The following is a 22,077-nucleotide window of genomic DNA, read 5'->3' on the forward strand; positions in this document are numbered from 1 at the left end:
TCTAATAAAGACAAATCTCAAAATCATGGCAGGCAGACTCATTAAACAAACACAATTACAATCTGAAAAGGTAGTTCGGAACAAAAAATGACCTCTCTATTAGACACAATCTTTCAGTGTCGTTCTGAATAGTTCTAAACACACAGTGTCTCTAAAGTATTCCCTAACTTTTCTGCTTTGTGCCAGGGTGCCCCTCTCTCAAAGATAAATCCTTCAGCCCTTCAGACAGGAGCAGCAATCTTTAATTGCTCCTGACTAATAGCCTGGACATACAGGATGAAGTCATCACCTCACGGATCTACCCTATTACACTCAAACACATCACAGCACAACACACACAAACACACAAGCCAGCATATGGAAGCCCATGTACACATACACATGTAGACGTTTGGATGTACGCATACACACATGCTTTCTGTCCTGTCCTCCTTCTGACAGACAGGAACCAAATGTGTGCCGTGTCTCCAAAGTAACACTCGTTTCTGCGGGTGCAGACTCTGGCTTGTTGCACTATGTCAGGTCCTAACTGTCAGGTCCTGTCTCCCAACCATATTAAATCTGCAGTATTCTCTGCCTAACAAGATAGGCTGGGAAGGTCGTTGAAGCCTTGTGGGCTCCCTCATAGATCCACCGACTCAAACAAGGCCATTCTAGAGGCTGGTTATTCACAAACAAACAAGTGAAAGGGACCCAAGTCCCCTTTAATTGTGTTGTTTTTATGAGTTTGGATATCCCCAGTACTACTTACTTTGTTAGACAGCTTAGCAACAACTCTCTGAAGTCCCGCAGTAACCCTCTAAGCACTATGAATGCAGCAGACCAAATAATCAGCCCTGAAATAGTATAAATGTCAAATTTTAGCCCCTCAAGATTTAGCTCACAGTATAGAGATACACCATTGTAAGAGCGTGAGGTAGGCTGCTTTTTACGGCTTTTTGTGCTTATTGGCAGTTTATGAATTGATACAGCATCAATGGAATTACTAGGACAGAGGGAATACATTTAATCAGTGTTACAGACAAACATAAAGATGAATGATGAATAGGAAAGCAGTGAAGCATTCACATTTAAATGAACAGCAGATCTATACGACATGGAGGGAAAATTCAAAGCATGCACATGAAATATTTCTTTGTTGGATTGTTACCTTGCTGTTGTCAATAAAGTGTAAATCCTTGACTCTGGGCTGACTCGAGCAATGTTTTTGATGTATTGCACCAAATCTAAAATCATATATCAGAAGTTGCCATACTGTAGTAACTATATTTTGCCACAGAAGACAGAGGTCCATACTCAATGCTGTGGTTTTATTCGTAGATAAGATTCCTGTTGTGTCTGCAATGGTGCTTGTAGTAAATTAACAATCTATTATTTGTCTGGAGCTCACCCAAAACCTTTACAAACACAATCTCCATTTGCTAGGACGTGCAGGTGCTTGAGGTATTTTAAATGGACCATTGATATATGGTCCATTTAAAAGATCTAAAAGCTAATCAACCCAGAGCACTGTGTACAACATTAAGCACAAGGCACCTCAAGATAATTTGGAATGGTCAAATTCTCTGTCAACAACAATCTGTCACATTGTGTTTGATTCAAGTGGGTAATAGTGTGCAACTCCCAAGGTAGCAATGGCAATAACAAGTCTCTCAAAGTATTATCTTGAAAAGGGTTATTCAGGAGATGAATGTTCAAAGTCAAACATGTTCACATACACTGTATGCGTAGGTGCGTGTGTGTTCTATTGTGTGTTCTATGACAGTGGAGCACAGTGAGAAAGTAGATCTATTATCTTACATTTAGTTATTTAGCAGACACTCTTATCCAGAGCATCTTACAGTAAGTACAGGGACATTCCCCCCGAGGCAAGTGGGGTGAAGTGCCTTGCCCAAGGACACAAGATCATTTGGCACAGCCAGGAATTGAACCAGCGACTTTATGATTACTAGCCCAATTCCCTAACCACTCAGCCACCTGACTCCCATTCTTGACATCTGGGATGTCTCTCTGTCCTTATCTCTCTCTCTCATTAACGCTCTCTGTCTCTCTCTCTCTCATTATCTCTCTCTCTCTCTCCCACTTCATCTCCCATCACAAAATCCAATTCAGCTGCCTGCCCTCCCACCCTTGCTTTACATTTCCACTGGGACCCTGGCCTTTAGGACGCATTCATGCAGTGGCCTTTAACTGACGATTAGCTTCCCAGTGAAATTATAATCAATCCACAGGTCAGCTCCGGCAAACCACCGTCTCTGCCTCGGACCTCTGGGCTCCAGGGCTCAAATGTCCCCATTAAAGAGGGCTTACAGGGCCTGTCTGTGCCTTCACAAGGTACCCACCGCCTCAACGCATGTCTGTGTTTTAGTGTCAACTGATGGCATGCATGGGGAAGACTGATATGAATGGAGGGAAATACACCTTAACGTGGCGAGGTCACTGTTTGAACTATAAACTCAAAGCATCTCAAGAATACTGTACCAAATGTCATGTATACATCTCATCATTCTATCATTGATGAGACGTGAGGGGATGTCAAAGTAGAGCACTCCCGTCTGCTTAAAAATCATTTATTAGACCCACAGTATCTTCATGCTGATGAAGAAGTGAGATGAACTGAGAGCGTTTTGTTTTTGTACTGACGTTGTACCAAAGACGAGAGCTCCTCCAAGAAGAAATAACCAATGACCACAGGGTCCTGCATAATGACATATTGGTTGAGAGATTCAAATGTACGGCCTTCTGTCTAGCTCCGAAATGGAAAGATATGGGTGTGGGAGAAAAACGGACGCAGTTTTTTGACATAAGACATCTAATACCTTTCCAACGGTCTACATTCGCCCACTATTTGTAGAGACATTTCGGAAGCCCTGTCTCCATATCTATTTTCATCTACTTCTATCACTATTTCCTTTGTTGCTTTTGCTTCCCTATATTACCCTCAGAATGGTAAAAGAGTGGGTTGTATGTCCAGGAGGACTATCTGGCTTGTGAAGCCGCAATAATGATTTTTATCTCTTCCGCCCACACTGCGAATTCAAAGTTAAACATTGTCATCCTCTTCCTCTAGACGTCTCAGTATCGCCAGCCATAAAAAAAAAAAAGGAAATGTGTTTGTGTTTGATCCCTTGAGACAGAACTGGGAGAGAGATAAGGGTTTTAAATGGCCTGATTCTGGTGAAGGATGAAATAGACATAATCACTGTTATCTATTGGGAAGTACATCCTGAATATTGGTCATTAGAATAGGCAAAGCTAACCAATATGCTGTAAACCTGACTCCACGTGGCTACAACTACCAATGCCCATACAGTAATGTGATCGTGAACATTGGTTTTGGGCTTGTATGTTTGCAATTTCATTGCCCTTTGCATTAATTGTATTTGTGCATTTGAGAGGACATATACGGCTTTCTAGTAATATCACTAATGTAAACCCCTTTAGGAATAGCCACACAATTCTGACTGGTTACAGTTTTAACAAATAAGAAAAATATTTTGTGACATTTGTTTCCCATGAATATGTTTATATTATGTTAAACTGAAACATTTTAAATCATTTTTCTTCCCTACTTCTCAGCAGACTATAGACAAATATGGAGAAGATAGTATGGATTAGATCAAACTTTATTCATCCCTTAATGGAAATACAGACGTCTCAGCCACCCCAAATGAATAAATCAGGAAGATGGGGAATGATGTTCAGAAACATTCATCAGTTGAACTACCTTCTCTGCAAAATGTCAATATTGGACCCCCATACTTTCATCAGCTTCCCCCACCTAAACTAACTACTTGTTAAAAAGCGCTCAGAGGAAGAGTCCTTTTGGAACTCAGGGACCTCATGTCAACTTGTATCCAGAGCATCCAATCAAAGATGCCAGTGACTTTCATCAGAGGCGATGTTCGGAGGGCCCTCTGTCTCATTCTCTCCATCTCAATGCTAATGGACTGCTCTGATGTGCAGTGTAAGGCTCTTCAGTGGGAGATGAATAGGTGCCCCTTTTTTAAGGTGTCCCTTCTCGACAGACAAATTATGTTGCAATCTAATGTTAGTCATAAAGCTGAAATGTATGTGCCTGTGCATTTGGACTGGGGCCCTGGAATAATTGGAGGCAGAATTCACAGTCTTGTCAGAACTTAATGGAATTAATTCCAAATATATAGACATTCTTGAGATGAGGCACTGTTGCAAAGTCATTGGAGAGACTTGGAAGAAGAGGAACCAAGTTAAAGACATTGTAATGACCAGACGGGAAAATAACACCAAATAATCATAAAAGAAAATGTCAGAAGACTATAGAGAAGATTTTCAATAGGTGGCCAAAAGCGCACAGTGTATTTTCCCATTTTGCTTGGTATTTATCAAACCAGATCCTCGCTGGGCAATCAGCGCCTTACGCCGCCCTTTAGGGTCAATTAGTGTGCCTTTAAAAGACGGGAGAAATCGCATGCATGTTACGGCCACCATAGGTGATTTGAGGAAAAGAAAAAGAAAGTTCGGCGAACAGGAGATAGAAATATTTGTTCACAAAGTTACAGCTAACATTAACATGTTACAAGGAAGAAATACACCTCTCCTCCCATCTCTTTGCTGCACACACCCACTTTCCCTTATACCCTCCCAGCAGTGGTAATCTGCGTTTTTACTCAAGTGCGCTGCCTTTGTAAATATGGTTTTATATCTTTACCCACTATTCTACGCCTGAAATGGGCGCGATCCTGTTAGTAAATGAGGCCCTGAGTCTCTTCCCTGGTGTCCAAGACTAACACATCATCTTCTTAGCTTTTCAAGACACAAATGTCTAGCCGATGTGTGTAGCGGACTGGTTGCCAAACACCCCTTATCACCCACATTCTCTATCCACCAAATAGTTAAGTTTGATAGATACAGAATGTCTGCTCATAAACCAATCCACTGAGAGAAAATGGAATTGGAAAAGATGGCTGAGAACACAATTGATATGCAGAACGTATGTTCAGGAAAACAGAGGAAAGGTTAATTGAGTGTACGTAATCTATTCTCTTCAAAGATTACAATTAAATTAGACTCAAATTTTTGATGGATGATTCAATTCCCAATTGGAGAACAAAGGAGAAAATTGAAGATGTGATGTAGAAAGTATTGACTGTGAAAAGGTATTTGCACTTTCTGTCACTGTGCACTAAGAGCACTGGAGCGAGTAACTGCTTCACTGTCTAGAATTACGTCTTAATTCCAGCCCCCTAACCTCAGTTCTCAAATCACTTCCATGGTAATTGCAGGCCAATGGCTTGTCCTAATGCAAGTGTTGTCTCAAATAAATAGAACAGATGTAAACAGGCATACTGTAGGCTTAATTGTTCCCCCAGAAAAGCTAACTACTGGCAGCTTAAACAAGCTTTTTTACTGCCAGCAGTCATTAGCATCAGCTAGCTCCAATGCTGACAGAGTGAAGGAATTGTTCAGACTCAGACACCATTTGATATGGCCACATAATTGGCTCCAATGTGGCTGGTGTCCCCAGGGTGTGGACATTGATAAAGCTTCAGGTCTGAGAAGCAGAGATGGGGAGAAGGCATGAAGGCACATCTTAGGCGCTTAAAGTTTCTTCTAAACTTTCCACTTCTTACTCTTCCTTTATTCATCTGGAAAACATAGGGTAGGTGAAGGAAGTATCAAGTATGTGCTTTCCCTAAGCATGTTCCTGGGCCTTTTCAGTCCTTTCTTAGCCATGCAGAAATAACAATCATACTGTTAAGAGGTCTCCAGGTCTTCCATCAAAGGTATCTTTGATGGAAAAACACATTTCAAACACAAACAAGGGAAGTACAGTATCTCAAATTGCAGTCTATACCAATAAACACAATGCCTTCTAAATATATTACAGCATCTCACATTCAAGGCCATTGTAATAGGAGTTTGACACCTATGTACAGTTCATGACAGAATTTATGAACACAATATATATAGACACTGTCCTTCAGAAACCCTATGACAATATCATGGCGTGATCAATACACTGACATACGGCTCGTCTCAGCCCATTTAGGGTTCATCACAGTTTCCTCTAGTCTGCATAACATGCATGGAAAACCACATAATCAATGAGCCGCATTAAGCTGTCCACCTCTGCCACCCACAGACTGATACGTTAGCAAGTTATGTGAAAAAGAAACAGAGATGAAGAGAGAACAGAAAAGTGTGAGAGAGGGAGAGAGATTGAGAACAAGAATATTCTTATAGTCCGGATGTTGGCCTTAACTGACTCCTCATGGACTTGAAACTAGCCCTAAACCTTAAACTTATCCTGCCTCTCAAGGACATCAAACATGCTTACTCACCGCAGTTTTTTATGAGACTCTTTATACAGGCACCCTTTAGCCCACAAGGGTCCTTGGCGATGGCTCAGAATCATTTTTGTTTGGCAGTGCCAAGTTCTGCAGAAAGCTCTTTTCCACAATCTCTGCTGGGTCTGGCCTATTCAAGCAACATTAAAAAGCCCCATTAAGACCAATATGGTGTCTATATCTATTCACTGAAACACACAGGGTAAAGAACCAGTTGAAAGAAGAGGACAGACTGTAAGGAAGCTGCATGTTTCTTTCAGCTGCACTTCTCTTTCTCCCTGGGAGTGTGCGGGACCTTGATACAGCGCTGAAAGGCAGGTAGACAGATGGTTACTGTGACCTGTCCTACAGCTGAAGAAGCAGACATTACTCAGAGTCAAAGACAATGGGAAGGGAGACATCAGCAGTGTCATAATGGAGTCAACCCTGCCCTGAATGCTACCTATTCTGTGATGACGTCTATCGGTCAATACTTCTATCATGCTGGTGGGGACTAGTAGGGGCCTAAAGAAAGTAAATGAATCAATGTCAAAAACAAAGAAGATCTTTCAAGATTTTATACCTCAGTGTCAGATTGAGAATAGATGAAGGATTTTTGTTATTGTTCAGTCGACTAAAGGTTCTATCCTTTAAGCCTTTTTTTCAAGGGAGTGATCCATAAACCTAAATGAGATTGGAAAAATGACATGCAGAAACTGTAATTTGAATAGATTAAAAGTCACCAGAAGCACTCCAGTCCATTTAAAGTATTTGAGTCAGTGGCATGTCATTTTTCAAACGTTCAAAACAGTGCCCATGCATTTTATTCACCCTGATGAGCTTAAATGTGTTGACCGCCGAGTCTTTAATATTCCACTAAAAGAAAGTATTTTTAATGGATTAGAGTGCCTCAGAATAACATTTTCTCCATTAGAAGACCCTCATTTCCAAAGTGCACCGCTGATACCTAACATTAGAAACAAAACAGCATTCCAACTCCCATTAAAATTGTATTGTCTAAAGTGAAAAAGCAATAAAACAAGTCCTTCCCCAAAGTGTAGAAAAACGTTTCAAGCTATCAGTCAGGCACTGACCCCACATTGATGAAAGTGCAGTATTCATAGGGACTAAAACTTCCATCAAAAAGTACTACTTATAAAAAAAAAAGAAAACGGAATGAACGGAAGCCCAATTTTTAAATTATGAATCCCCACACTTAGCTCTGCTGTAAAACATAAGAATCGATCTTGTAAACTCTGGAGGTGGTGGGGAGTTGCTTGGGGCTGGATGATATCTATCCTGGATGAGGAGACAACAAAAGCTGGTTGTGGATTCTGTCCAGGAACCATGGAGGTGTAGGGCATCACAGACTACCTTGCTGGGCACTCAAGGCTGTTTGCGAGTGCTGGACTTGCCTTCAGCAGGGCTGGGAGACACTGCTCAGGCTGAGAGCTCCTGTGTCTACATGGCCTTAGTCAATGGGGCCACAACATCAAGGCTAACTTAGAGAGACCGTAGCTGAAATGTGGAGCCATGAAAAAGAAAAAAACGGTAAAACAAGCTGAGAAAACACAGTTCACTAACAACTAAAATACATACTTTTTCTGTCCTTCGATGCCTGCAAAACTTTTGTGAGCCCTCTTGTCTTGTCATAGACCACAGTGAGGGATATGGTTGTTTTTTAAATCCTACATTTTTGCTGTCAGGGGAAGTTTAGAAAAACAGGGGAAAAGTTGTCAGGGGAAGTTTCCCAAAGTCACTGAGATGGAACGCCAGGAAGTAACACGGGGGCTTCAACAAATTACCCAGCCTGCCCCTGTGCTCAGATGTACATGTGTCTACGGCTGCCAGCCATGCAGCTCAGCTACGAGACCACTGAGCCCTTCATAACAGCCGTCATAAATCCCCTTTTATTCCCAATTAAAATGTTCCTAATAGCATTCAAGCTGCATCGATTTCTCTACAAGTGATTATCCAGCTGAGAACATTTGCGTCGAAGCACCTCTAGGGTTCTGGTTGTAGGCTCAGCTCCCATTAGCTGGGAGTACAAACAAAGCAGGATTGATAAGTAAAGAGTGTAAGATATTTATGTCTGTGCACCAGTCACCCTTCTTTAAGACCACAGCTCACCATACCGAAGGTGAAAACTGTATTAGTCTTCACAGACAGAAAACGCTTGTATCTATCTTTTACAAGCACTTAACAAAGTTTATGCAGATAATGAACAAAATGAGTTGTAAACTTTCAGAAACAATCGATAAAGCATTTATAGGCAACAGTGACTTCAATAATGAAATAATTTATCATTGCTAGCTAGCTAATTATATAACATGTGTAATGACACATAAAGTATAGTCATTTCAAAGTATTACAAGAAACTCAGTTGCAGTCTGGTTCCTCAGCCATCCTGATGCTCCTCTTCAGCAGAGCTGATATAGCCCCCCCCCCCCCCCCCCCCCCCCCCCCCCGGGGTCTCTGAGTCTGTCCAGGAAGTCTCTCTATGGAAGCTGGACTGGATCTTAATTAAAGTCTGCCATTGGACATTCTCAGCGCTTATGAGATTATCCTTGATATGGAGGCATCCCACACTACAGCACCGATCATCTCTTCCTCCTTGGGCTCTTTATAATTCAAAAAAAAAAGTGTGTGTCAAGTATGTCAAATACATGTACACACACATACATACACACAGGTACACCCACACGCACACGCACACTCACAAAGGGTACAATCTCAAATAAACAAAAGGAACTATTTAACAACTTGTTAACAACTTGTTCAATTGTGAACAGTTTAGAGAGAACAGTTTAGAGAGATAGAGTGACAGTCTGAGAGTGGATATCATAGGCACTGAGACAAATAATAATTAGGTTGATGACTTGGATTTGCTGCTTCATAAGCCTTTATTTAGAACTGAGGGATCGCAAGGTTTTCTCTGTATGGAATCTCTGTAGCAACTATTAGGGGGGGAAACACACAGAGGAAAATAGGGTAGTGTGTGTGTGTGTGTGTGTGTGCGCGCATGTGTGCTAATTACTGCAGCTGGCAATTATGTCTGTAATACAGGACACTCAGCAATCAATCTGCTGCTATACCCCACCCTGTCTGTGCCATGGTCATGCATTTGAGGAAATGACTCTCATAATTACCAACATTGTTCTGAAAATGAGTATTTCACCAAGATGATATATCTGATTAGACTCTATTCCATGTTCCAGACCAGTTGCATAATCTTGCCATGCAGCACATTTGTTTTTCACAAAATTGAAAATCCCAAAGGAAGTTGCAGTTATCCCTCTGAAACAGCAGGGGGAAGTAGAGTTCAAGGCAACATGCAAGACACAGACGGCTCCTCAACCTCATCAGTGTAACTAAGGAACTAATTAGGGGCTCTTATTTAATTTCTCACACTAGATATACCTAAAGACCGATGCTAGTTTGAACACTGGTATTTGTCTCTCTGACTGGACACTTCTGTTCTAAACAAACAGACTTGAAAGCACATGAGTTGTCTGGTAGCACGTACCTACCGAGAAAATGCAATTTAGCAGCCAAATGAAAACGTAGAGACAAATTTCTTTCATGTTTATCATCTGTCTAAATCATAGGTTTTCTTCCAACAACATCAATACTATTTGCTGGCTTGGCAAAGACAAAAGGAAAATGAGGTGCTTTATATGCTGAGTGTCCCTGCCAATCATCGGTTTCTGCCCATTTTTCAAAACCTTGCTGTGTAAATTTTTAATCGCAAAGGCACCAATCAGAGAAAGAGAGGGAGTAAGAAAAGAAGAAAGAGAAGGGAAAACAGAAATCCAGACTGTTTGAGTTTACCTTAATGCTTCACAGCTGTGGAATGTTTATTTGCTATAATTTATTTGTCTTTATTCTACTAGATGACAGGATACAGACATCAGACCTGGAGAGGAGAGTGAGTTTGTCTGCCTAACAAACCTTATCATTCTGGCAGACACTTCATAGCCAGGCCGCGTTAAAGACCTACACCAGTCTAACACCATTGAAAATCAACTCATTTACCATCTCCGAACAGAAAGGACCGGTTACTGTATAATTCACTCCCATTCACACAGTTTTGTGAGTCTTTATAATGACATCATTGTGCAGAGCATTATAGGCCAGATGAGTGGTATACCAACAAGCAGCTGATTGTCAGGCTCCAGAACAGAAGCTCATTCTACAACTGAGTCTGGGTGCTGATGTCAGACAGTGGGTGTTAACTTAGGATAGTGCAGGGTTGGTGGTTGGTAAACCAATCATTACAAAACGCATTGTAAAATAAATGGTTTTGCCTAAGGATCTATCTTGCCAGTGAGGTCGTAGTATCTTGTAGGTGCTGTGTAATACAGATTGAGATTATCCCACCCAGTCAGTCTTCCTAATCTCTTACAGGTCTGATAACAGACTAGAAACCAAGGGAGAGTGACATCCGACAATTTATAAGTCAACCAAAACAGTGAACACACAGCTTGAATTTTGGATCTGGTCGTAAGCAGGTGTAGCTCTGAATAAGACATCAGTTGTGTTGATCCAGATTTTATAAACGGGCGTTACATTTCTATTGAGAACACAGGGTGGATCAAACACTAAGATCTCAAGGTTGTTGAAAATCGATACCTTTTGTTCTACTCCGTACAAAACTGCTGTCTTGCCAAGGCTTGCCACTGTCGATTGAAAAAAAAGCCCTTTCTGAAAGCTGTGCTTTTGTCATGATGCACAGACAGTTATCTGAAACACAGCTGGCTACTGGCCTGATGCAGGCCTAAAGGCAGCACCTGAAAGGCAGTGGGGGCAGCTGCAATATTTGAAATAATTTGTTTATAGTATTTTTCTGAGACAGTATCTTTCTTGGTGAAGAATTGTCTTTATTATTCAGTCACATGGTGACTATTAGTGATATGTTGTTGAAACAACAAACCATTTTTCATGATCGGTTTCTGTTAAAAACATTTTCATTTGACGTGGGTTGAGGGTAGAATTCTTGTTTTGCTACAATATTCACATAACTACATTAATGTGAATGATTTAGGCTGCAGTAAACTGAATTGATCCACACCCACCACTAGCATCAGACACATACCAATTCTTCTAAATATGAAGGTGGTGTTTGTCATTGTAGGAAGGAGCGGACACTAGCATTGTTCCCGAGGCCATTCTATAAAGCAATACACTACAGCAGTGAGTTGGAGAGCGAGCAGAGCTTCTTTTTTCTTTTTAAACCTAATAACGTGCACCAGACAGCATAATGAGGAATCAATGACTGCTGCTTGTTGTTCATTCTAGACACCAAACACTGAGCTGTAGGCTCTGACACAGCTGGGAAGGACTGGAGAGTTTAAAGACATGTCATAATGCATCATTAACATGGAGGAGGTTGCCTCACAAAGATGCAAGTATGGATCTGCAGTCACAGAGGCTGGTATGTGTGAAGTGGGAATTTATAAAGCACAGGCACAGTTGACTTAGATTTGTGGGTATTGAAAGAAAATCACACACTCATCCTCCACAGTTCTCCGAAACACACACAGAACACAACACTTAATTTAAAGTTTTTTTTATTTATTTCAGTTTTTGCAGACTTTTCATCACAACGATGCCAGAGAGAATAAATTGCTATGAATTTTTTTTCTTTGCGTTGTCACTAATCTGAAAGCAAACCAATTGAGAGCGGTCATGTCTTGAAGAGCTTAGAAGCAGAGGCATTTGTGACATGCAGCAGAGCAGGCAAGACTAGTCAAATCCAGAGTGAGAGGATGACGATGTCTCCCTCAGCCTCTCAATCCACAGTTTCAAACCTTGATCCAATAACCTCACTGTTCAGAACCTGCCAGATTCACGGAGTACAAAAACACAAAGACAGGCGGCAGCGACCGAGGATTTCAGACCAGAGCAGCGTTCAAAACAAATTCACTCAAAAGAGAAATAAATGCATCCTCGAAAAAGCCCTGCCTTTTACCGTCTCTGTGATGTTTTCAAGTCATTTATCTGGACAAAAACGGATGGCGCAATATCACAACATTGATTTCTTTATTTTCATTTGCCAACGTGGCGATTGGTCAAGTGGGGATGTGGTTATATGCTACTATGGTGATCATGAACTCACTAGTGTGATATGTAAAGCAGTTAGGTTGCCTTGGGAAAGAAATTATGACCTACACCCACCAGACAAACGCTTAAAATCAATAATAATAATAATAATAATAATAATAAGCCGGTCTGGTCAACACATACTACAGTGGAAAAGAGGAGGCCACATACGTGAGATAATGGAATCTTTTCAACCCCCTTTTTTTCTAATCTACAATATCTATAGCTGATGTTTGCATAACTACAACCAAAGGGCCATACGACAATTTTAATATTGCTGTGGAAAATGAAATAAAAACACTGTTGAATTACTATTGAATCGGTTTCTTTTTGCGAAGAAAAAGTACTGTGCGCAAAACAGTGAGTTGTGAGAGTGAAGTACTAGTGAAGTTGTTTTTCCCCCGTTTTCTTTTTGTTAAGAGTGCTGTTTTCAGGTCCAGGTGTGGCTTATGTCCCTCAGTGTTTGGTCCCTAAGGGAAACAGGATAATAAGTCCATCCATTCAATTCAATTACTACTAAAAGACAAGGTGAAAAGAGGAAGAAAATAAAACATACAAAATAAAATTCGAAATCAATGAAAGAAACTCAAAACCGAACTGAACCCTACAAACAGACAAAAGCAGTGCCAAGACAGGCTGGAGGGAGGGAAAAGGTGTGTATGCCTCTTGGCTGTCCAGGGAACACCGCATCTATCCGTCTGTCTGTTCATCCATCCATCCATTCATCCATCCATCTCTTCTGCCCTTCCCAGAGCGTCTCACTTGAGGAGAGCCTTGATGGCATCACTCTCTGCAGCTTCGAAGGCGCTCTGGCCGTCCGGTCCTTTCCGCTCTTTGTCGGCTCCCTACAGAGGATGGCGGAGAGAGGGAGGGAGAGATTTATATTTACATTTAGTCATTTAGCAGACGCTCTTAGTCTTATCCAGAGCGACTTACAGTAAGTACAGGGACATTCCCCCAGAGGCAAGTAGGGTGAAGTGCCTTGCCCAAGGACACAACGTCATTTGGCACGGCCAGGAATCAAACTGGCAACCTTCAGATTACCAGCCCGATTCCCTAACCGCTCAGCCACCTGACACCCTGAAGAGAGATTGATGTTAGGCATGGTTGTCATAGCCGGGCCTCTCGGTGACGCCTCTTTCCCAGAGCGATGGCCAAGGTAAGAGCAGCAGGGTGCCTCCTCCCTCTGGCCTCCGTGCCGTCTCCTGTATGGCCTCCAACCTTCCACCCGAGGCCAGGGTCTGCCATTGCCTCAACAAAGTAGGGCGGAGGTCATCTTTTTCCCACATCCCCATGCCCACACGCACCCACGCGTTCACTTCATGGTCCCTAACCCTCGCCAAGCTCTCAATCAAGGCTGGTCAGCCAGACGGTCGCCAGCCAGGTCGGGTCAGGCACACGTCCACAGCCAGAGAATGCAAGACAGCTCTGAGTTACGACGAGAGACTGGGCAGGAATGAGAATGAGGAAAAATAAAGATAATGTGAGGGCTACAAACAGGATAGACAAGCAACAGACACGCTGGGGAGGAGGGCAAGACAGGAGACGTGCTGCATTCACAACAACGTCCTGCATTCACAACAACATCCTGAATGGAAAAGGAGTAGGGAGACACAGCCTGGAGAGAGGCGGCTCTTTGTCTGGCCTGCCAACCTTAGCCTCTTAGCGAGGGGCTTAGGGAGCCTGGGCAGAGAGACGCTCATTGTTGTGCGGAGAAATGGCGACAACAGTGGAACGGACTGACCCAGTTTGTGTTTGACTGGGTGTGTGAGCCATGCCAAAGGAGAAAGAGCGAAGCCCAGGCATACGGATTAAAACGAGCTAGATGGCTAACTGTCAGAGACAGCTCTGATTAAGGAGAAAAGGGTTTCCATCAAGTTGAACACTAGTTATTACTCAAGCTAACCCCTTCATTAGCATAGCAACATATTGACCAGCTTAAAGGTTGGAGGTGCAAATTGCATCAGAAAGGGATTACTGCCAGATTTTAGACAGCCATTTCACATAAAATTAGAATGAAAAGCACAAAGTTTTGGTGGTGGGGTTTAGGAAAGCCCAAATTCCAGTCAGGTATGTGAAGACCTGGTCCATGGTCATTTGTGTTGTTCTTATCTCCTCAGGCTGAGAAGAGGAAGGATGCTCTAGCTCTGGGGAAGTCATTAGTAGTCGATTATATCCGAAGACCCCGAGGTAGCGGGCTGCCTTTGACCTCGGCACCTGGAAGGGGGGCCATCAGCATATACCAACCCCAGGAAAGAAGCTACGGGTCTTGCGAGTGGCCACACAGCAAGTTGTCTCACCCGCAAGGCACAGGTGGCGAATAATGAGCTCGCTCGCTGGCAACACTTGTTATATACCTGGACGGTCCCAGAAGGCCCTCCCAGGGGAGCTCTGATAAGAGCCGCACTTCCAGTTGTACCTTCTCCCTCCATTGCTGCCTCTCTCAGCATATGAAGTGTCCACATGTCTCCACTGCCCAGTTCTCCAAGCAGCGTACTCTACGCACCACTTAAAATAACGAGCTAGCTGGCAAACCACACACACCAACCCGGTCTGGCCTCATGAACGAGACAACTCGCTGGGTATGCATGCAAATAAGGGAAACCATCCTCCTGGATGGACACGTGCTAGCTAATCAGCTGATGGAGTCAAATGCTAGAAAACTAATGCTAAGCCTGTCCCCCCAGGTGTCTGTTTAACTTATTATTATGCCATTATCGAGTGAAGATGAGAGGATCCCATACATAACCCATTACCTGAAGACGTCCCCTCAGGGATGGTTATAAATGTGATGCTTACAGGGGTTTATTGACCTGCAGGCTCAAGTCTGGTGCTGTAGGGAAGGAAAGAGGAATATTTACATCACTTCCAATGAGGAGGGGGGGAGGGGAATCGATAGATATCGGCAAAGTGCATGACTCAAGGTAGGGATAGGGAAAGTGGTCAGGATGGTGATGGGCGTTGATAGATTCACCATCACAAGAATCTCCTTTATAAGTGGGAAACACCTCGGGTCACGGAGGAGGGAGGTCATTTCCTGAACGATCTAGATTGAAAAACCACAGTTTGTCAGGAAGCGAGGGGGAACCCACCCCCCCCCCCCTCTAAAAAAGATAGATAGAAAAAGGCATGAACTGAACCAATTTATTTTCTAATGGGGTGGAAGTACAGGTAGTACAGGCATGACACAAGATACTTTATGAATGCTAATATCTACACAGCAAGACTTGGGTCAAGCTCATCTTTCTTCACACTTATCACCTCTCCAGCACACATGCTAATGGTGCAGTTCAGCGTGCTAAATTTAGAGTGGAAGACACGCATTTCCTGTAACTGGTCCCACCCTTTATCCAAATGATAAATCTCCTGGTCACATTCTTCACTGTGCAGCTACAATCTCGCAGGCGCAAGGTAGTCAAACAGTTACACTGGGGGGGGGGGGGGGGGGGGTGTAGGGCTATCCTGACATATCAGCAGCTCCCAGTCCTGCCTCATAGCAAAGGGTGTAGGGAGGGCCTCTTCTGTGTTTATTCATAATTAACAAGCTTGTTTTCTATGATCGCCTCTGATCGTCAGTCAGCATCCCCTTCTTTTTTTTTTTTTTCGTACTCCTACATTCCTTCTAAATGACCACCAAAAAACACTACATCCAACACAGAGCAGAAACCTATTGCTAGCATCTGGAGGAATTCCTCCAAAGGAACAGGATAAAAGGCTGTGGTCAGAGCTGCCGTCTTAATTTCCTCCGCTCTTCACGGACAAGGTCAGGGAGGTGAGAGAAAGGCAGGTGCCAGTGAGGAGATGGACCAGTCCCAGGGGAGAGGCAGGTGCCAGTGAGGAGATGGACCAGTCCCAGGGGAGAGGCAGGTAACAGTGAGGAGATGGACCAGTCCCAGGGGAGAGGCAGGTGCCAGTGAGGAGATGGACCAGTCCCAGGGGAGAGCCGTGACCTTTGTGCTCAGCAGCAGCAATCCCTGCGGCTGCTCCGTGGAGAGATGCGGTTAACCACAGGCACATGGCTGCAGCGCGGGTCGCCTCAGGGTCCCGCTCATTTCTAATCCCTGCTCTGATGAGTGTCAGACACTGGCCACCTTAAACCCACTGGTGGAGGGTGGCTTCCCATCTGACTCATGGGCATGGGGAAGTTTTCAAGATTGTGCATGTGAAGATTCGGACTCACGAACGAGCTGAAACGAGGCATTTTCCATCTGGCAGGTTTAGTGACTGTGGACTTTGTCCAGAGAGTGCCAGTCTCTGTTGCTTACCACCGACACGGACCAGAGGCCCTGGCAGCGTGGAGCAGCGACGTCGTCGCCAAAGATATCTATACCGGGGCACATTCTCTGAAGGAGCGGAGAGGAGGAGGAACAGGGTCAGAGACGGCCCCAGCGAACCGTTGAGCGTGACCGTCCATTTACCCCGTCTCATTTAGCCTGGCTGAGGGAGACAGCTGCTCACTCACTGGGAATATTACCAGCCCATGTTACCCTCTCTCACACACACACACACACACACACACACATCCAAGACACTTAGAAAATAAGTTTATAATTTTTATGACGACATGACAAAGTGGGCTATCGCAGAGAATGTTGTCGACCGTGGAAATAAAGAGACACGTTTATTTCAAGGTAATGACAGGAAAGATCCTTTATGTGGACGTCTTGTAGTGTGACAGTCAGGCGGAAGGGGATATTCATTTCACAGTCTCAGTCATTTTTATGTGGCCTGCCACACAGTTAGCCCCATCTCTCGGAGCCAAGGACATCTACTAGGCCTCTGCAGAACAGGGACTAGGCCCGTAGTTATACAAGTTAGGATGTAGGTCAGACCTTGACAGGTCTCATCTATGAAAAGCTATGCAGCTCATGCTGCCAGGCGAGGCATAAATCTATGCATCCATCACAGGACACTCATCAACCCCGGTTGGAGAACAAATCGCAGCTTCCTGAGAAGTCAGACGCAACAAAGTGACCCTTCACCTCACAGTTTCAGTACTGTTGACTGGTAGTCTATGAAAGATGATAATACCAGTATGTCAATGCTGTCATTCTCTACAGCATGTGCATTGTGACTGACAGATGGTATGAAGTTAAGAACTTACCATAGCCTGAGCGAATGAGCGGGAAGGGACAAAACAGCGAGAAGGAGGAGAGAAAGAGTTTAAGAGCGAGTGCATGTGTGAGTGTTGGGATAGCACGAAAGCGAGACGGCTTGGAAAAACAAACAAACAACAGGAGTGCTGCGCGGTGACTGGGAACATTCCAGCAGCCTCCACCGAACAGAGGCGAGGGCCAGGCACCACTGGGGCCCTCTTTTGTGGCCCTTTGTGACACAAGTTACCTCATCAGCAGTCACTGCTCACACACGGCTTGTGACGCAGCGACGGGCACAGTGTCTGTGCGCGTGTGTGTCTGTGTGCGTGTGTGTCTGTGTGCGTGTGTGTCTGTGTGCGTGTGTGTCTGTGTGCGTGTGTGTCTGTGTGCGTGTGCGACACCGATGGTACCTTTTCTAGCAGGAGCTTGACGCAGGCGAGGTGGCCCTCATAAGTGGCAGAAAGCAGGGGAGTGATGCCGTGTTTGTCTGCAGCCTGCGGAGAGAGAGAGGTGGAGAGAGAGAGAGAGGTAGAGAGAGGTAGAGAGAGAGAGAGAGAGAGAGAGAGAGAGAGGGGGTGGAGAAGAGCAGAGAGAGATAACAGGTCTGCATGGACAGGCTACATACATCAGTGGATCATTGCTGCTCTTGCCTCCCGCACAAGGGCACATCACTCTCATTATCTGAGGAAATAAGTCCTGGGAGGGAACGCTTTTACTTCCCTCCCTCTCCTTCTGCTTATCACATCAATGAATTATAGGGAGAGGAGGCCACTCTGCCACTGTATTCATCTCTGACTCTCCATTTGGGGAACCTGAGTCTTATCGGAAAGGAACGAGAAGAGCGGTGCATTCTCAAGAAAAATGTTTTGCCATAAAAGAGGAAGGGGGGAGGGGGCGGCTAACCCGTTACTTTACTTCTTTTATCCCCACAACCAGACGGCTGGATGTTGGAGAGAGTGAAAGGAGGGTTGATGATGGGGCAGATACAGAAGAGGCTGTGAGGACAAACAGTGCTTTGCTAGGAGACTTCACCCAAAGTAGCTCTGCATGAAAGCAGGAGAGCTCAATGTGTTCCAACTGGTTTCAGGACAAAAGGTTAATATAAATGTGCTTAAATCTGATTGCCAAGAGTCATTCATATGGGAAGGTGAGAAAAACCAACAGCTACACTGAAAGATAACTTTGCAAATATTGACACATATCTGCCAACGTACAACATAAAGTTCCTCCAAACTTACACTAGTTCAGCCAACCTACAGCTAAATAGTGTCTCTTTTGTTAAGACACGTTCCCCACTCCTCTGGTGAGGATCATAGGCCCAACACTAACAGAATATGTGGTCTAACGAGTTGGACTGTGGTGGGGATGTGAAAGAACACGACACATTGGTCTACTCCTTGTTGCAGTGTATCCCTAGACAGCAGGGAAATTATTGTCAACACTTTGCATGAGTTCACCCCCCCCCCTATAAGTCATGTGACTCTTACATTGACGTCAGCTCCCTTGGAGAGCAGAAACTCGAGCATCTCAGCCTGGCCACAGTCAGCGGCGTAGTGCAGTGGCTTTCTGCCCCCTTCCAGGGTTCGGTTAACATCCTCTGCCTAGAGGAGAGAGAGAGCGAGGGGGAGAGAATGAGAAAGATGAAGAGAAAGAGACAGACACACACCGGGAGGTCAACATGGATGTCATCACAACTTCCTTTCACCTGGTGTGTTTCCTGATACAGCTTTTCTACATTTCACAAGAGGAACAGATTCTTGTTGACACAATATTGGGTGTGCGCGTTCAGGGGAGCCACACAACGCTCTGCAGTTGACCTGATGTCGATCTGTAGCTGTTAACAGACAGCATGGTTCTCTTCTCCCCTGATTCCTACAAACAGCTGCAAGATCTGATAAAGGCAATAGCGAGCCCCCAGAAGAACAGATAATCCTCACAGTTTAGAAAGGGTTACGGACGGGGCTTGGGAGAGCTACAGCTACTAGGCCAGCTGCTCTGACCTGCTTATGGCCAGGTCAGATCTTACTGACACAGAGATGCAACAGAACACTTCACCACTTTGCCTATAACTTCACTCAGTTCTGACAAGTCCAATTTGTAAGAAAACTGTTGCTTCCCTGACGGTCACCTGTATGGAAGTTAGGCCAACCTCATCACTAGTGCATCATCAGCCACCTGGCCACCCAAAGCCCCATCACCTACAAAAGAGCCCCAAGGACTGGCACTAGTAAGCACATCCTCCACCTCCAGAGAAAGGTCAAGGACAGAGATGTGATTCCATTTGTTCATTCCCCGACTCAATCCTGTTAAATCCATTGGAGACGATGGAAAGCTCATCTCCCTTTCTAATAGTTTTGAAATGTTGCCTCCAGGAGCCTTTATGAGACCCACGTGAATGGATTATGAGGGCTAATTGAAATGGTTTCTTTACTGCTGATGAATAAGGGCCACGCCATATAATTAGTTAAAAATCTGCAGAGATATTTGAAATGTGTGTGAGCTGCGTTGGAAAGCCTCCAAATGAGCAATCATTTGAGCAACTGTATATGTGAAATCCATCCCAGAAATTGCATGGTTACAACTGAACCAAGCTTCCCCCTTCCATCAAATAGGAATTAAAATCAGAGGGTCAAGATCAATAGAGCTGCAGACTGCAAGATTGCTACTGATCTTGTATGACATTTTGCTGGTCTCTAACACAATTAAGGTATTTCACAAGGCGGATGTCACCAAGCAGATATTAAATCAGATGAAATCCAGTTGGCAAGACAGATAACTAATAGAGGGAAGGGCATTTCCAATTTATTGTACAAAACAAACTTAAGAATAAGCCTATTCAATCTAGTTTATTATTGGATGTTGGGTACTAAACACAGGTCACCATCCTAAAACGGAATGCTTAGCATAGCTTGCTAATGTGAAATTTAAACTTAAATTAATGGTGGTTGGGCCACAAACCTATTTTAAGGTGTTAGTCTTCATTAAATAGGTATTTAAAGAGGCTACCTTAACCTCAAAACCACAGTGTTATTGCTATCCGCTGCCTCCAAAGTAAACCAAGTAACTGACTTATTTATTGAATCTGGATTATTGCAGCACATCTTTAATATCAATCATAGATTCCCAGTCAATGCCACAAAATAATTGAAAATATATCTACTTAAGAAAGATAGCAATCGCTGAACACTTCCTAAAATGGTTGCAGGGTAGCATGTGAGTGTATCCACACCGCACGGTGAATCTTTGAACTATGTTAAGAGACGTGTTGCAAAAGATGGCTAGCTGAAGACAAAGCTCGAGGCTGCCCCACCCACCCTTAGCTGCAAGTCCAGTAGCTAAGCCCTCCTCACGTCTTTTTCGGTCCCTGCCTGGCCGCTAGGCTAGTTGTTACGTACCGGCGTTAACTAGCCTAGGAGCATACAGTACTGTCGTTTGTGGACGCCATAGCCTAGTTGCTAAGCGTGTATATACATATATCTATGCAGTCAAAATTACATTCGTTTGTTACATTATACTTCGCGTAGTTGTCTACACTCGCTAGCACTATACCGTTTGATGCTGACTGACTAGCTAGCGTGATGCTTGTGTCAGTCAGGAGTTCAACAAGCTGTTGCACAATACAGCTAGAGTAGAGGTGGTGCTACAGCATTTAGCAGCTCCACAGTAGCCCATTGGCTAGCTAGCTAGCTACCAAGACACATCGATTTGGCGCTCGCTCGTGTAACTTCCTAAAATCGCTGATCAGGCAAGGACTAGCTAGCTACCTAGCTAGTTAGCAATTAATGGCAGCCAACGTCATTAGAATAGGGTAAGTGCTAGCAGTAGTGATGGTCAAGGCCATACGCGTCTAACACTAGACTGCTAGTAGTGGAACATAATCCACCCCACTACAAATTAATTAAAACTTACCTTCACGAGAAGGGTTTTCACTTCGTCAAGGTCTCCATTTTTCAAGGCCCACATCAATTCTTTATCACCCATTTTCTTGTCCTGCACAGCAGATCGCTACAGCAGTGTGAGTTCCCTGTTGTTTAAAAAAGGCAGCTGTCAAGTTATGCTAACGTTACGTTACTAGCAGTCTAGCTATCACATTCACAGCAGACAAAACTTCTCCGAGTCAGACATGGACGTAATGCTGACTTAATAGGCAAGTGCAAAATATGAACGTACAACTTTCAAGAATTAAATAATAACTAAGGACAAACACCTGGCACGTGCAGGTGTAGACAGGGTACGTATAATTTGTTAAAATAAGTTTCAAAGAGAGCAATAGTCGAAGGGATCCGCCTTTCTCTCTGTAGTGAAGTATTTCCGATGCCGCCGAATACCCGGAAGTTAACAGTGTCATCGCAAAGCACAGATCCAAGATCAGCTCCAACCCTCAAATCTTTCGAAGATCTTTATGTTAAACTGGCTGCAAATCAGAAACACATACATTTTTTAGCCAAAGACAAAATCATAATCGTGTGTTCAATTAGTCGTTAGTTCAATGTGTGTTTAATGTGAGCAACGTATAGCCTACAATTGCGTACATTAATTCCAATAACATTGTTTATATATTTTGGATGATT

The 22,077-nt window shown here is 43.8% G+C and overlaps 1 protein-coding gene across 2 annotated transcripts; it reads right to left on the reverse strand.

The window, feature by feature from the left end:
* Window positions 1–11,861: 11,861 nt before the first annotated feature.
* Window positions 11,862–21,836, reverse strand: mtpn (myotrophin). Of its 2 annotated transcripts, XR_014762515.1 has the most exons (6): window positions 21,714–21,836; window positions 21,416–21,530; window positions 18,994–19,107; window positions 17,917–18,000; window positions 13,074–13,255; window positions 11,862–12,880 (listed from the first exon to the last, which is right to left on the reverse strand). XR_014762515.1 is itself a non-coding variant. In XM_084701955.1 (5 exons), the coding sequence occupies exons 2-5, from the start codon at window positions 21,485–21,487 to the stop codon at window positions 13,169–13,171; spliced, it is 357 nt and encodes a 118-aa protein (XP_084558081.1). In that variant the 5' UTR covers window positions 21,488–21,530; window positions 21,714–21,836; the 3' UTR covers window positions 11,862–13,168. The 2 variants fall into 2 exon arrangements, 1 of the variants encoding a protein (XP_084558081.1); XM_084701955.1 differs by having other exon boundaries at window positions 11,862–13,255.
* Window positions 21,837–22,077: the final 241 nt, after the last annotated feature.

The sequence above is a fragment of the Hypomesus nipponensis genome, chromosome 7 (genome assembly GCF_054491055.1).
Source record: "Hypomesus nipponensis isolate SF chromosome 7, ASM5449105v1, whole genome shotgun sequence".
In the NCBI taxonomy this organism is placed as follows: Eukaryota; Metazoa; Chordata; class Actinopteri; order Osmeriformes; family Osmeridae; genus Hypomesus; species Hypomesus nipponensis.

Coding starts and splice junctions, on each gene's coding strand:
- mtpn (XM_084701955.1), bottom strand. CDS start 21,487: ATGGGTGATAAAGAATTGATGTGGGCCTTGAAAAATGGAGACCTTGAC. Junction 19,108..21,415: donor TGAAAACCCTTCTCGTGAAG/GTAAGTTTTAAT, acceptor TCTCTCCTCTAG/GCAGAGGATGTTAACCGAAC. Junction 13,256..17,916: donor TCAAGCTCCTGCTAGAAAAG/GTACCATCGGTG, acceptor CATCCTCTGTAG/GGAGCCGACAAAGAGCGGAA.